Source organism: Musa acuminata, chromosome BXJ2-1 (genome assembly GCF_036884655.1).
Source record: "Musa acuminata AAA Group cultivar baxijiao chromosome BXJ2-1, Cavendish_Baxijiao_AAA, whole genome shotgun sequence".
Classification (NCBI taxonomy): Eukaryota; Viridiplantae; Streptophyta; class Magnoliopsida; order Zingiberales; family Musaceae; genus Musa; species Musa acuminata.
The window spans coordinates 13811886-13827253 of record NC_088338.1 but is presented as its reverse complement, the minus strand read 5'-3'; the positions used below and the strand labels follow the sequence as shown (position 1 = coordinate 13827253).

General features: G+C 36.3%; 1 protein-coding gene across 3 annotated transcripts; it reads right to left on the bottom strand.

Annotated features, from left to right (window-relative positions):
- Window positions 1–1373: 1373 nt before the first annotated feature.
- LOC135598993 (WD-40 repeat-containing protein MSI3-like) lies at window positions 1374–8033 on the bottom strand. 3 transcript variants are annotated; one of them, XR_010481762.1, is made up of 6 exons: window positions 7372–8033; window positions 6668–6820; window positions 5546–5670; window positions 3389–3484; window positions 1672–1949; window positions 1374–1565 (listed from the first exon to the last, which is right to left on the bottom strand). XR_010481762.1 is itself a non-coding variant. In XM_065093595.1 (5 exons), exons 1-5 carry the CDS (start codon window positions 7999–8001, stop codon window positions 1730–1732), a joined length of 1224 nt encoding a protein of 407 aa, XP_064949667.1. In that variant the 5' UTR covers window positions 8002–8033; the 3' UTR covers window positions 1374–1729. The 3 variants fall into 3 exon arrangements, 1 of the variants encoding a protein (XP_064949667.1); XM_065093595.1 differs by having other exon boundaries at window positions 1374–1949; XR_010481763.1 differs by lacking the exon at window positions 1374–1565 and having other exon boundaries at window positions 1812–1949; window positions 3389–3564.
- Between the last annotated feature and the right edge of the window lie 7335 nt (window positions 8034–15368).

Below are 15368 nucleotides of genomic sequence, written 5' to 3'. Positions count from 1 at the left end.
TAATAACATTAATTACAGGTCTAAAATATTTCTATAATAATGACACTAAAAGAGACATGATATGATGTTACTTATAATATATTCAATACACTAATAAAATATTATAAATATTTTTAAAAAATATAAAATAAATTAAATAAAAAAATATTTTTGTTGATAAAAAATAGATACAATTTTTTGATGAGAAAATTTCAAGTATTTTTAAATTTAAAGATATTATTAAAAAAAATATATATATAATGATATATGAGCAATGACAATCTAAGATGTATGGTATGATCTCATTTATAATATTTTTTAATAATATCTATAGTATTTTAGTATATTAATATTGTAGAAAATATTATAGATGAATTAAATAAAAATATTTTTATAGTAAAAATTAATTAAAAATAGATGAAAATTTTGATGAGAAAATTTTATGGAATTTTTTAAGTTTTTTAAAATTAAAAATATTATTAAACAATAAAAAAAGAAAAGATATTTTTTAAAAAAAAATTAAAATATAAATATTTTCTAAGAAAATCTCTCAATTCTTTATGTACGTGTAATATCCAGAAAAAAAAAAGAATCTGGGACTTCGTTTTGGGATATTGCCCAAAGGAAATAATGGGAGGAAACGGAGGCTCGAGAGCGGACATGTAAAAGCTGATGGATTAAAGTGCTACTACATCTGTCGCCGGAACTCCTTTTTGATTTGTTCTATTCTTTTCTGTGAACTTTGTCAGACGTGCCTGAAAAATCCTCGGAATAATTCATGAGATACTTACTGTCTCAAACACCTGAGGTCGATGGCACACGATCTCGCTTGGGTGAGGAAAACAATATGTTCTTGGAATCGTGTAAGAGAGAGAGAGAGAGAGAGAGAGAGAGAGAGAGAGAGTCTTGTCACCCTACACAAAAAGTAGTCACAGGTACACAACATGACATGTTGGTCGGGCAAAGACATGGTTAGTCCATCGTATGCTTTGTTTACTCTTTGGGAAATTTTTAGCCATTATTAGGATCAGCCATATCTTTAATTAAGAATATTTTAATCTTTATTGATAATATTTTTTTAAAAAATTATTATCTCTCAGACCATTGGTAATAATCATTTTAAATGATTTCTACTTATTTTATTTTCTTTCCAAGTGATACTTACTTATTTAAGAATAAAAATATATATAATTTTTTTTCTTTCTTAAGAGATATATTCATATATAAAAGCATCAAAGATACCCAACAAAATTCTCTCTCATAAACATAGCATCACATAACTCTTATTCCTTCTTATCATTTTAATCATCCTATTTTTATTCTATGAATAATATCTTTATGAATTTTAATTTTATTAAAAAAAACCATAAACCAGCTTGTGTCAACAGATTACATACTGCAACAATAATAATGCATTGATAGGCACATATAATTTGGAAACACACCAGCAACTAAGTTATAGTACACAGCTTGTCTCAACAGACTAAAAACAGTTGGCAAAAGCTCACCAAGAGTTCCATTTGGGCCATTCTTGGAAACCAACTTTGCCAATGCCAATTCCACTGCTGCTCTGTCTTTGCATCCACCTACCAAGAAGTTGAATAAAACTAGCTCAGAAGATTAACTTGCAGGATCAGAGCCTGACTGTCCAAATCACGATTGAAAAAGATCAAGTTATGTGTTTCACTTCACCCCACTCAAAACTTCAGAAAAAGAAGAAAGCTATTAGACAATTGAGGTAGCATATTGCTTAATGATCATTGTCATCTTGTGTATCATAATCATCTCGATAAATGCTCTCGGCCATCTTCCAGACTTGAAGAATGTTATCTTCTGCCGCACTGGCAATGACCCATGGCATCTCAGGGTTCCATGAGAATTCTGATATCTTTGCGGTGTGACCTCCATGGACAAAAAGAAGCTCAGGTGGTCCATCATCAGCATCTTCAACTGTTTGTTCATCTCCAATCCTGTTCATTTATTTACAAAAATGAAATACAATTGAGCTGGATGAGAAATCAAAGCTAGGGATCACAAAAAGCCCAGGTAAAGTCTATTATCTGGAACATTTAAATGCAAATGATGCCAGATTATGAATCCACCAAGATAATAATAATATGCTGAAACATTAGCCCAAAGAATAACAGAGCTAATTGTAATCAGATGGAATAGACGGGAGGATGATGAAGTTTATAATAAAAGCTACGTAATACAGGATTTGCTGATTGGATGTACATACCATGATTGGAACTTACATCATCTCTCATCAAACCAAATTACGCATATGCAAGCATCAGATATCACGTCTGATTTATTCACAGATACAGTCCAACCAGCAATTTCTGATACATGACCACAAACTTCAGGATCCTATGAAGTGCTCTCACCACATTGTATATCTTTGATTTCATAAATTTTTATTGTTGCCAATATATACACTATTTACTGACTGTAGCTATTAACATGCAAGCTCTTGTAAATGCATTTATATAACTTATATAGTGCACAAGAATTAGTGAAGGCTTAGAGTTGCTTCAAAGACTCAATTCAGCAAGCATTATGAAAGTGCACTGATACAATTTGTACAAATATAAAAAAATTTGCTGGAGAAAACTTCATTCAGCTAATGGAGTTGTTGGATCATTAATTTAGTTTGAAGAGCAAGTATTCGCTTCTCTTGGTTGTTCAACCAAGTCCTATGATTTACAGAATTATGAGAAGAATTGCAAAATTTGACACAAAACATACAAATATGCAGAGTAGAAGTCAGAAATGGGTGTTAGCGTCCAATGTGCTTTGTTTTTGTTTGTTCAGCCATCCTCCATCTAATATGTACTTGAATTCAATCTTGGAGTTGTTCATTTACCTAACACAAACAGTCAGTTCTCAAAATTTCAAGGAAATCAAACGATGCTTAATACAAGAGCCAAATGCAAGTTCATCCCCCACCAGTTTCATATTTTCGTCATTGTAGATGCCCCTTGCTTTCGTAGTTGTAAATCTCCCATCTTTAGTTATGCACTTAATCTACTACTTGAGCAATTCCAAACTGTATAATCTTATGTTGCCTGGCAAATTGACAAATTCCACCCTATTGGCAGTACAAGCTTAGATACTAAATATGAGTTTTGCTTCAGTATGGCCATTTTTTGGCCTTTCTTCTGTTTCTACAATGCCTAGCATGTCCTGCCATTAAGAAGCTCATCAGCTGTATATCAACTATCACAGGTCAACATGAGCCAGAGTTTATCAACATGCCCACGCAAGGCAGCATGTCACATGCCTGTATCATGTCGACACAGGCTAGTCTAACAGAAGGTATTAACTTAAATATGTACATAATAGAAGAAAAAATACAAGGAACCCAAGGTAGAATTGCTGCATGCATTTGGTTCAAAGTTATATATACCTGCAAACGTCCCAAATCATCAGCCTTTTGTCAGCAGCAGATGAAGCAAAAACAGTTTCATGTCTTGGGCTCCATTCTACTTGAAGCACTGCTCCCCTGTAAAATCATACCCAGTAAGCTCTATGATCTTCAAATGGGACCCCTGTAAGAAACTAGACAAGGACAATTCCATGTACCTATATGATTTTAGACCATGAATTTAGAATATACAACAAAAACAAATGACAAACTGCTCAGTTAACAGAAGTACAATGCTAACAACAATATAAAGAGGTAGGAGGCTGGCTATCTGCTAGAGGTGACAAGAACAAGGAAAACATATTTGCTGCACCCCTGTGCCCCACTGCCTGAACACAATTGCTGCAGACAATAATTCCTGGAAAAGATCTAAAGATCTTAAGATACAGGAAAAATGCAAAATCAGACAGATTTGGAGTTATCCTAGTTATCCAAGTATATTAGAACTCAGGCCACAATCTTAAAATCAAAATATACTTCATTGCTCGTAGTGTTTTTGAAGACAGACAATAATACAGGTGCAGACGTTGTAAACCTGTCAGTCTATCGAGAAGGATACATATCATTCTAGAATTTCTTTTAATAAACAATAGCCCAAGTTCCAAAAAGCATTAGCGGCTTCCTTCCTGTAGCTACTCAAACCAATCCCAAGCCCACATCCAGCTACCTGAATTATATAGTGAGACCTATAAAAGAGAAATGAACAGCCTCATTTTCATCCTTCACCCCTTGTTCATTTCTATCAAGTACCATAAGTTGTATAACTATGGACCAAAATGGCAACCACTACCAACAACTGACAGAAGGGAGAACAGATATATCAGCCAAAGTTATTAAAAATCATGAATGGATATGATTTCTTTTTCTTGTATATTGAGGAGTGTACTTTATAGTTTATATAGGAAGAAATATGTTTTCCCCTTTTTCTTTATTTTTTATTCATACTTTATACATATGAACTCTTGCCTTGACTGTGTCAAACAGCAACACGAGTCAAATGCTTTGAACATATTATAGCACATATATTACATACAATTCAGTTGACTTGTTTCATGCACAAGGATTCTACATATATCAAAAAACGCAACATGTATGTATTTAAGACTTCTGACTTACCTCAACATTAGAAATTTATAATTTTTCCAAAAGTTCTGTACATGGTTGAAGCATTTTGCTGAATGAATGTTGATTTTGTGAATGACTGTAATGCATATAATAAGTTACATTCGATCATTTATTACCCAAGTTAAACTTAAAATATCCTAATATGCAATGATATACAAAAATATATTCATTTATGTATTTCTGTGTCCATGTGCCATCTCCTACATTCTAATGTCCATATGGTGTCATGTTTGTCCATTCTTCATTGGTGAAATGGAAAATCCTTGAGCCTGGGAATTCTGCATGCATATATGTTATCAAAACCAAGAGTGTAGTGGATAAAACATAATAAACCAAAAGGCTTATAATTGTCTGGAAATAAACTACGCTTTTTACTGACATTATTTGGGTCTTTGGCAAACAAAGGCACCCAATATAACAGCTAACCAGCAAGGTTATTAACTTACAATGTCTATGTTGCTTCTTTGCTTGATAGTGAATTTAGCATACTTTTCCTTTGCTCTTTTCAGCATCCTTCTAAGACATTTTGTTGAGTCCTATTTTACATGAGTGCAATATCAGTTTCATCTAATCTAAAATCTATCATAAGTTTCCTCGCATGTTTCTCAAGTTCAGACTGTTTTCTCCTTCCACTCTGATAGGGCCAGTACCGATGTTGTCTTTTTTATTTTATCTTTTGGTTCTAAACATGACACTAGCATGGTCAACGAAAGGGAAATCCTTGAATATGAGAGACTTTAGCAAATCAATGTGTACTAAATCCAGGAACATAGTGAATGAAACATAATCTTCAGCCAAACATAATCCAGGAGCATGTGTATTGAATACATGATAATTTTACACATCAGGTAAGTAGGCTTCTAAAATTAAGATTCATTTTAATTAAAAAAAACAAATAACATTTCAAAGATAAGATAGATATGTTAGTAGAGATTTAGATGGCAGATTAAGCATTAACCATTAACCATTGGCTAATGAGTTCAATATTGGTGAAGGTAAAGGTCATATACATACGTGTGACTGGAGAAGGTATGCAAGCTTGTTGTCAGTTTTCTTAGATCAAATAGTTTGATGGTCGAGTCTGAAGATGCTGTCGCCAGAGCCCACTCATTAAATGGATTAAATGATAGAGAATTGACCTGGGGGAGCAACACAAAAATAATCACATTCTAAGTGTTTATGCAAAAGAAACATATAATGACAAATAACTCAGACCATATGAACTTATATAAAGTGAATTCATGTAATTAATAGCAAAGCAGACAAGCTCCAGAACTTCTAGTTATATAAATTTGTATTAGAACTCGAATTTAACAATATGAGGCCTCTTCCTTCAAACAGTTCCAGTGCAACATATGCAAGCAAAATATCATGACATCTTGTTTCTAGAAATCTAACAAAGGTATTTCCAAAATAAATGTTTTCTCGATGATTCTGTTATTGGCTTAAAATCTACCAGCTGGAAACAGAGAGATGGTATCTGAAAAGCTAAGAACATAACAACCTCAACCATGATAAATCGGTGCTTGTACTTGTGTTGAATATAGTATAAGAGAAAAACTGCTAACAACAAATGCAAATCAAAGTTGATGCACAATCCAAGCCTCATACCATATTGCAGGTATGGTACTGATAGTGGGCACCTAAGTAGGCCTGTCTGACATGATAATTATGAAGGAGGATCAGAACATTCTGAAGCAGCTAATTTGAAGAATCCCATACAATCAAAGTAATGAAGCCCAGTCAGATAGTTTAATAGCTCTTAGCATTGATCTTAAAACTCTCAACTGGTTTCCAAAACATGTCTTCTGTATTCTCAAAGTTGCAAGTGACATAGTTTAAGGAAACAGAACAAAATAAATTAATTTTGTGTTTGTACAGTTACAGGTATGCCATGGATACATCTTCTAGAGTTCCTAAATGCCTGCACATGTTGTGTCCTTAACTCTATGGGTCAACAGAAGCAAGTCTCTGCAAGTTGCAAAGCAATTAATTAAATGGGATGTTGAAGGTCATGTTAAATGTACATTGACGCTTGCAGGTGCATAGATTTCATTATATATATTGCAAAAGAAATCAAGATGCTAATACTAGACAACAATAATCCCCATGACATTCCCATGAAAGCTGCTTCACCTCGTCTTCATGAGCTGTAACCAAGTGTTGAGGCTTTTTCAAAGATGATGACCGCAGGTCCCATATCATCAAAAGATGGTCATCTCCAACTGACCCAAATATGTTTTCATTCTTCAAGTGCCAAGCAACATCTTCAACTGCAGAAGTATGAGCCTACAGCAAAGCGAATGATTTTAGATCTTTCATAAGAGATGCCTTAGATATTAATGCATTAAATGGTCATAATTGAGGAAATGTAGTATGGTGTAATGCTGATATATTTTTGCTTATATAAATAGATATGGAAAGAAAGAAGATCCTTCTTAATTCAATCATAAAAATTGAGCTCGCATGCCACACAGTTTACCTCTGGGCCATCTCCAAAATCTTTATAAAAAAATAAGAAAACATGATAAAACTAGCCACAATCAGCGAGCTCTGAACCTCTCAGCAAATCTTTCTAGGTTACGAATTGATTCCTTACTTGAACAAGATCTATCCCACAGAATAAAATCAGCAAGATGCGCATACAAGAGTTGGGATCAAATTTCAATATTAATCTACAATTTCTGCATTTTCAAGCAATTGGTGTTCAAATACTGAGATTCTTCTTATCAGTAAATCAAAGAAAATACAAATCATAATGCCTTTGTTTTAGGATAATTTGGTCCATTCAGCAGGGTGAAACAGTCTATGAACGTGGTGGAATTGCTTTAACCCATTACCTCAAACACATGCTTTGCGTCAAGAAGCTTCTCCCCTGGAGACATTCCCACGTCCCACAAACAAATCTTGAAATCGTACGATCCGCTCAAGAGATAGCCCTCCTTGAGGGGACTCCAGGACACCCCATAACCTTCCGTGGCATGACCCCTCAGCACGAGATCCGGCCCAGCATCCGTACCCTCGATTGGCCTCGGCGGCCGCTGCCCACAGTCGAACACGCGTACTTCCGCGCCACACGTCTTGGTGGCCACGATCGAGGGTCTCTGCGGCATAAAGCGGGCACGATTGACCTCTCCCCGGTGGGGAATGGTCTGCGAGATTTCAACCTTAGGGATTGGGGCTTCGGGAGGAGGCGGGTACGGGAACGGGAAGAGGACGTCGGCTGCCATGAGAAAGTTGGGGGCCTCGTCGGAGGTGTGGGTGCCGAGGAGGAGACGATGGGTGGCGGCGCTACCGCAAGAGGAAGAGGAGGAGGGGAGCCATTGGACGGTGAGGGAGGGCCACTCAAGGGCGTGGGAGATGACGAGATCGTAGAGGAAAGGGGTGTTCTTCTTCCACACCGGGTACTCCTCCGCCGCCACGGGCGCACCTTCTTCTCCTCCCTCCACTTCCTCCATGTCTCTCTCCATCCCTCCCGCCAAAACTCAGTGGTAATGGCGGGCGGGTGAGATGGCCATGTATTTAACCATGAGTTGGGATCTTCTCCAGGGGAAATCGACTCGTTACATCTCGACCACCCGTCGACCCATTCCTCACATCTCAAACGTCCATTTCACAATCCCCCTTATAAATGGACGGTGAAGATGTGACTTAAAGATAAATAAACGGTTGAGATGTGATCACTGCAGAATCAGATATTGTATCAATCGGAGAGGATCCTTGTCCTATGGTCCGACTTGATCAATCCAGGAGATTACGATTTGACACGTCTCAACAATAGAAAATAGGCAACCAAGGTAGATGCGAAAAGTAATACTAGTAGAGAGTGGACTTCTCGATGGGTGAGAAACTTGTACCATAGAGTAGGCTAAATTCTCGCCTCGGCTCTATCCTTCATGCCTGTTAATACTATTGATAAGTCATTAAGCAGTGAGGGTCTTAAGCAACTAGGTCCGAATCATCTCGGGTGGACATGTAAGGGTTTCTAACGAAGGTTGTTCGTATCTCTCATCCGACATTTTTTAACGCATCAAGAAGAACTCTTATAAGAATTTTGTCGTCTTTGAGGGTGATGAGTTTTCAAAAATACGTAAGCTATGATAGTGATCTTTGGTAGATTGTTTCTTAGACTAGATGAACGTTCTTTGTCCTTTGAGGGAGAACATTTCGTGTGGGATATTGTGGAGGTGGATCTCTCACGACCTGACCTCTGAAACACGGCATTTGAGTTGGCTAACTATAAGATCAAATTTTTTAACTCTTTCTTATGAGAAACTGTCCTTTGTTTGTTTCAATTATGATCGTGTTAGCCACAAAAACTTTGATTGCCTGAGCAAGAATCCTATAATAGCCCCCCCTTTGTTTCAAAAGAGGATGTGAGGATCTCATTACCATCAGAGCAACCGTCGGTTGAGCTAGATGGCTCCCATCTGGCTAGTCAAAAGAGTATTGCGTCAATATATAGCCAATGGATTCATGTCCAAAGTCACAGTGTAAAAAAAATAAAAATAAAGAAGAATTGAATGTTAGGTCGAAGTCAATGATCGAGAATCGGGTCGGATGAATCAAGGGATACACCGAAGGATCAGACGATGTAGTGAAAGTTTGTTAGAAGTTTATCGGGAGTTCACCGAAAGCTTGCCAGAAGTTCATCGGGAGTTCACCGAAAGCTCATTGGAAGTTCACTGAAAGATCACCAGGAGTTCGTGGAAGTTCACCGAGGTATCGGTTGAATAATTGACGTGTCGAACAACATAAATTATTATATCATAATTATTTTAGCCTTAACTATCGTTATTAGAACTTTAATTTGAGTTAGTTTTGGGAGAAATCCTATTAACTTAATTAGGGGCCAACTGGACCCAAAATATGACTGAATTGGGCCGGTTGAATGGTCCATTTAGCCACTTGGAGCCACGTTAGGTGGTGGCACAACACAAACTGGGCGGTGGAACAACATAAACTGGGCGATGGAACCGCTTGAGGCTCGACCTCTTAGGTGGTTTGGACAGTAGTACCGCCAGACTGGACGGTGGTACCGTTGGCAATTAATGCTACCAGGTGATGGTACCATCCTATCAAGCGATGGCATCGCTAAAGCTCAATCTTCGAGACTCTGTCAGGCGGTGGTATTGCCCAGATTAGACGGTGGTATCGTCTAGTGTCAGTCTACAAGTGATGGTATCGTCTAGTATTGGCAGTGGTATCACTAATACCCCCAAAACCTAGGGTGAGATAGTTTTGACTCCAAATTTGAATCTATTTATGACCTATAAATACCCCATTCATCCCTGCTCGGTTAAGACAATAAGTAAAACAAAAATAGTATGAAAACTTTATAGTAAATCCTTGAGAATTCTCCTATAACTCTAAGTTTTGGTTTTAGTTTAAGAGAGGAGTGAGTGGCTTGTAAAGGTTAACTCTTGAATATGTGAAAATGGGAAAAGAGTTATAAGAGTAGTTGAGCTTTGCCCATTGGAAAGAAGATCAGTAGTGGAAGCCAGTGGCCTCGAGTGAAGAGGAATCGGGAGTAGACGTATGTTATGATGATTGAACCACTATCAAATTAGTGTGCTTCCCTTTCTCTGCTTGTTTACTTAGTTTGTAATTGCTTTACCTACTCATTACTACTCTTGCAAATGTTTAAAGTTAAACGTCTTTCTTATACGGTTTTATCGTATGATATTTTTGAATCGATGTCGTTTTCCTAGAAGCACTGATTCACCCCCCTCTCTTAGTGCCGACTTGATCATAACAATTAGTATCAGACCTAGGTTTTTCTCATTTAGTTTAACACCTAAGAGAAATGACTTTTATTAGCTTTCAAGAGGGTCACTCTATCATTTGTCCTTCTATATTTAATGGACAGTCTATACGTATTAAAAAATACGAATGAGAGTTTTTTTGTTTTCTTTAAACTTTGATTTATAGAATATTATCGAATATGATTTTCAACAATCCTCTAAACGTACGAATGAATGAAATTATTTTGAAAAAAATTATTTTTGTTAAATACAAAAGCTATGAATGCTTTATTTTGTGCTTTAGATAAAAATGAGTTTAATAGTATTTTGACTTATGAGTACATATTATTTGACATATTTTTAAAATCACATACGAAGGCACTGCTAGGTGCCCTACAAGCTAATTACGTGAGTGATGACACATGTGACTTGACACACAATCTTTTTGCTTATTATATTTTGATATTTATCATTTTATATTAATTATATATATATATATATATATATATAGTGATATTCTCGGATCATGATGAGATCATGATAATGAGACCGATTCACCTTTAAACATATACCCTAAATAATCCCGATCATAGGTTACTCGAGAAGGACATCGAGATAACTAGACATACTGGTGTGTTGTATACTCGTCCATATGATGGATGCAGTTGGTCTCATAGCTGCTCGTGTGGGGACACTAAGGATACAATATAGGTACTCATTAGAGAATGAGTTCACTGATTGATTCGCTTATGAAATGTTGGATGGTTGATGATGCTTTATTATCAAACAACGATTCCGTAGTCCTAATGGTATATCTGGTCATTAGACTTGAGATACCAAGGATGTCATGTATAAGTACTCCACTCTTTGATATCAGACTTATAGATTTGGAAGTTCCAAATCTAGTACAACCGATTATTGGGAGTGGTAGCCAATCTTACGATGGCTATTGAGTATCGATAGAGGATCATTCTCTCTCAGTATCATAAGAGAAATATCCCGTGTGTTCTTGCTCAGACAATTAGGGGATTGGTCACTAGTCGAGAGCAGCGGCGATGGTGGTTGCTGGCCGGGAAACTTCCGTGACCGGTGGCTATAGTAGAAGATGCAGGGTTGCCCTGTTTTGATCACCGCTAAGAGGGAAGGTTGCTGTCGGGGTCGAGAGGCAATAGTGGTGGCGCAGTTAGGGGGGAGTGTCAACCGTTGGTAGAAGCGACGAGGGGGGTGGTTCGCTGGTCGGGAAATAGTGGTCGTGACCCTTCTCGCTCGAGTAGGGTGGGGTAGTGAGGAGGGTGGGTTACTAGCCAAGGAGCAGTGGCGGTGGTGGAGAGATGAGTCGCTTTGTCCGAGAAGCAACGGCGGTGGTGGAGAGTGGAAGGTTGCTGGCCGAGGAGCAACGATAATGGTGGAAAGACGAGTTGCCCTACAGCGGTGGTGTTAGAGAGGGGAAGTAGGGGTGCGTGGTTGCCGGTCTTTTCCCTTTTTTTTTTGGATGATGATAACTACAGCAAGAACGCCCAAGATTGCTACTCTAATACCAAATAATAAGACCTTAGGTTTTTATCGTAGAAGAAATAATGGAAATGGGATGATCACTTCAAGGGGATCAACCTCCTAGGGTTAGTCAAAAGACTGAATATTATTTGATTTTTTACCAAAAATAAATAAATACATCTCTATTTATAGAGTTCCACCCAGAGTCTATTAGGACTTGTACTCTTAATAATAAATATTAAATAAACCTCTATCTGACTCTAACTAAATTAAACAGACTCAATAAACATTATTCAAAAACTCAGAAAATAAAGGGATCCTAACAGGGGGTTAGCTAAGACAGTGGGAGGACCTCCACCAATTTAGTTGTTGGTTGTTAAAAGTCCTTATCGCACAAAGTCTTTTGTTGATTTGGAAGATCAAGAATGAACCTATTGTTAGGATCGAGTCGACACTAAGAGGTGGGGAGGGGGGGGAGGGGGGAAGAGAGAGTTAAATTAGTGCAATAGATTAAAACGTCGGTTTAAAAATCTTTGTATGTTAAAAAATGATCTTGAAAGCATGTTTATTCATAAGGGTAGTGAAATCCAAGTAAGGAGGAAGTGAAGCTATTGCAAAGTAAGTAAATAAAAATAATAGAAATACAAACCATAATTTATAGTGGTTCGGTCGGTATGACCTACATCCACTTATGATTCCTCTTCTATCAAGGTCACCGGCATCCACTAATGGTCTTCCTTCAATAGGCGAAGACCAACCACTTCTTTACAATACTTTCTCCTTTTCACAGGTTTAGGAGATAACCCTTACAAGCCTCACACCTCTCTTGAATGATCACAATACTAGAAAGGGAGGAGGAGGACTTTTCTTTTACAACACTTTTAACACTATAAGAATTCAAGATTTTGTTCACACTTTCGTTCCCTTTCATGCAAAAAAAAGGTAGGGTATTTATAGGCCCCAATGACTTCAGAATTGGAGTAAAAAGTGTCACATCCCCGGATTTTTAGGTACTGGCAGTACCACCGCTATTATTGGGTGGTACTACTACCTGTAGATTGACACTGGGCGGTACCACTACTCAGTCTGGGTGGGACTACCACTTGATAGAGCCTCGAAGATCGAGCTTTGGCGGTACCACTACCATTATTAAGCGGTACTATCGCTTGCAGATTGACACTAGGTGGTACCACCACTCAGTCTGAGCGGTACTACTACATGACAACATTTACTACCGGTGGTACCACCACCCATACCACTTGGGAGATTCGGTCTGTAGGTTGTGCCACCACCGACCGTTACTTCAGATGCTGAATGGGCTGTTTAACCGACCCAATTCAACCCTGTTAAGGGCCTAATTGGCCTCTAACTGAGTTAGTGGGATTACCTCCTAATTCTAACTTAACTTAAGGTCTAACTATGATATTTAAGACATTTAAACAAGTAAACTTTGTCCAATATATCAATTGTTCTTCTAACGAGCTTCCGATGAACTTCCGACGATCTTTCGGTAATGTTCCAGCGGACTCCTGACAAGCTTCTAGACTTTACGATGATTTTCTTGGCAAGTTCCGACAAGCTTCTTTGGCAAGCTCCTAGACTTCTTAGTCAATTCCGGTAGAACTTCTGATGAATGTTCGGACTTCCGACGAACTCCTGAACTCCCAACGAAGTGTCGATCTTGACGTCGACTCAACATCTGCTTCATGTCTTACCGCTATCGTAGTTAATCCTATATACTTTTCTCAACATATAGATTAGAGTAAATAATTTACCAATTGATTTTATTATCAAAATCTGAGATTCATCAAAGATTTAACAATCTCCCCCTTTTGATGATGACAATCAATTAATGACGAAGTTAACCTTAACTCCCCCTATCTATATACCATACTTGAAAAGACATTCTTGAATTCAAGCATCCAACTGATAAGTTACATTCATTTAAACTTATCAATATGCACATCATGATACTTATCATGATTTACCAATATGATACTATGTATTTATCAATAAAAATGATGTCAAGGCATGACATCCATTTTCAAGTCTAATGATGATGGACAATCATCATTTTTAAATATGATATGAATTTCAAATATAAAATTTAGCAAAATGATAATTCTTGATAAAAGATAACAATTTATTATTTCGTGGCAAGATATCAATTGTAAATAGCAAGTTAAGCTCATGATATCTTATCATATTGAAAGACATTTATCAAGCCTTCATGAAACATTTTAAGTATCTACAATACATATGAAATACATTTTGAAATGTTTCAAGTATTTATGTTGTATTATGATGTATTTGACGATTCCAATTATATTTCAAGAATTCGCAAAGCATTCAAGCATTTACGGCAAGATACATTTTATACATTTGCCTCAAACATTCATTTTGTCATCAATTTGTCATATCAAGATACATTTTATACATATGTCTCAAACATTCATTTTGTTATTAATTTGCCATATTTCTTCCCCTTTGTCATCAACAAAAAGGAAAATAATTCAACAATGCAAGTGTGATAAAAATTCAAGCAAGTTTCACACTAATTTATCCGAACCATAAAGGAAGGTAAGCAAAAGCTTTACATGATAATCTATTTTTGGATAAGCTAACATTTTTACTCAAAGGGCTTTTTGGTTCTTCTTTAGATGTGCAAGTTTCTTTCTTCCATTGTCATAAAAATAAGAAAAAGAAGAAGAAGGATAAGGAATGAATCCATTAAGAACCAAATTTATGAAATGATTTGAACCAAATCAAATTCAAAACAATAAGTGAGCTTCATTAAATCACGCTTAAAAAAATTTAACAAAGAGAAGTGATTCATGAAAAGGATCAAGATATTCATACAAAATCAAATCCCCATTCTTGCAAGTGATCATCTCATACTCAAAATTCATAAAAATTCTTCTTTCACGAGAAGAGTAAGGAAGAATTCATGGGAAGGGAGCATCATATGAAAAAGAAATCCATGAATAAGACTTCATAAATCAAATATATTTCTCATTAAAAATTCACAAGAGTGAAATCCGTGAAAAATGCATTTATCAATGAACTCTATGAGTGAAGGGACTAAGTATATCAAAAATCATTAGGTTTGTATAAAATAAATTTGATACCAAGTAGATTGATAATCTGGATTTCATGAAAGCCTTAAAAAAAAAAAGAAAATTCAAAAAAGATATAAATCAAATCATACATTCAGATAATTTAACATCCTTAACTCCCTTCTAATGAAATCAAATTATTCTTCATTTAAAGATTTTATAAAGATATCGATCAATTGATATTTCGTATTAATGAATTCTAAGATTACATCATGATTATTAACATAATCTTATATAAAGTGATGCCTAATGTTAATATATTTAGTTCTAGAGTGTTGAATAGAATTTTTCATTAAACATATTACACTTTTGTTATCACATTTTATGAGAATATTCTTAAGATAAATTCTATAATCTTCTAATGTATTTTTCATCTATATAACTTGTGCACAACATGCACTAGCCACTATGTATTCGGCTTCGGTTGTAGATAGTGCAACCGAGTTTTGTTTCTTGGAAGACTAAGAGATAAATGCATAACCT

What these genes read in the sequence shown, in the direction of transcription:
- LOC135598993 (XM_065093595.1), bottom strand. Translation starts at nt 8,001, where the DNA reads ATGGAGAGAGACATGGAGGAAGTGGAGGGAGGAGAAGAAGGTGCGCCC. An exon ending in TTACAGCTCATGAAGACGAG is followed by an intron (nt 5,671 to 6,667) that starts GTGAAGCAGCTT and finishes TTGCTCCCCCAG; the next exon opens with GTCAATTCTCTATCATTTAA. An exon ending in ATGATTTGGGACGTTTGCAG is followed by an intron (nt 1,950 to 3,388) that starts GTATATATAACT and finishes ATAAATGAACAG; the next exon opens with GATTGGAGATGAACAAACAG.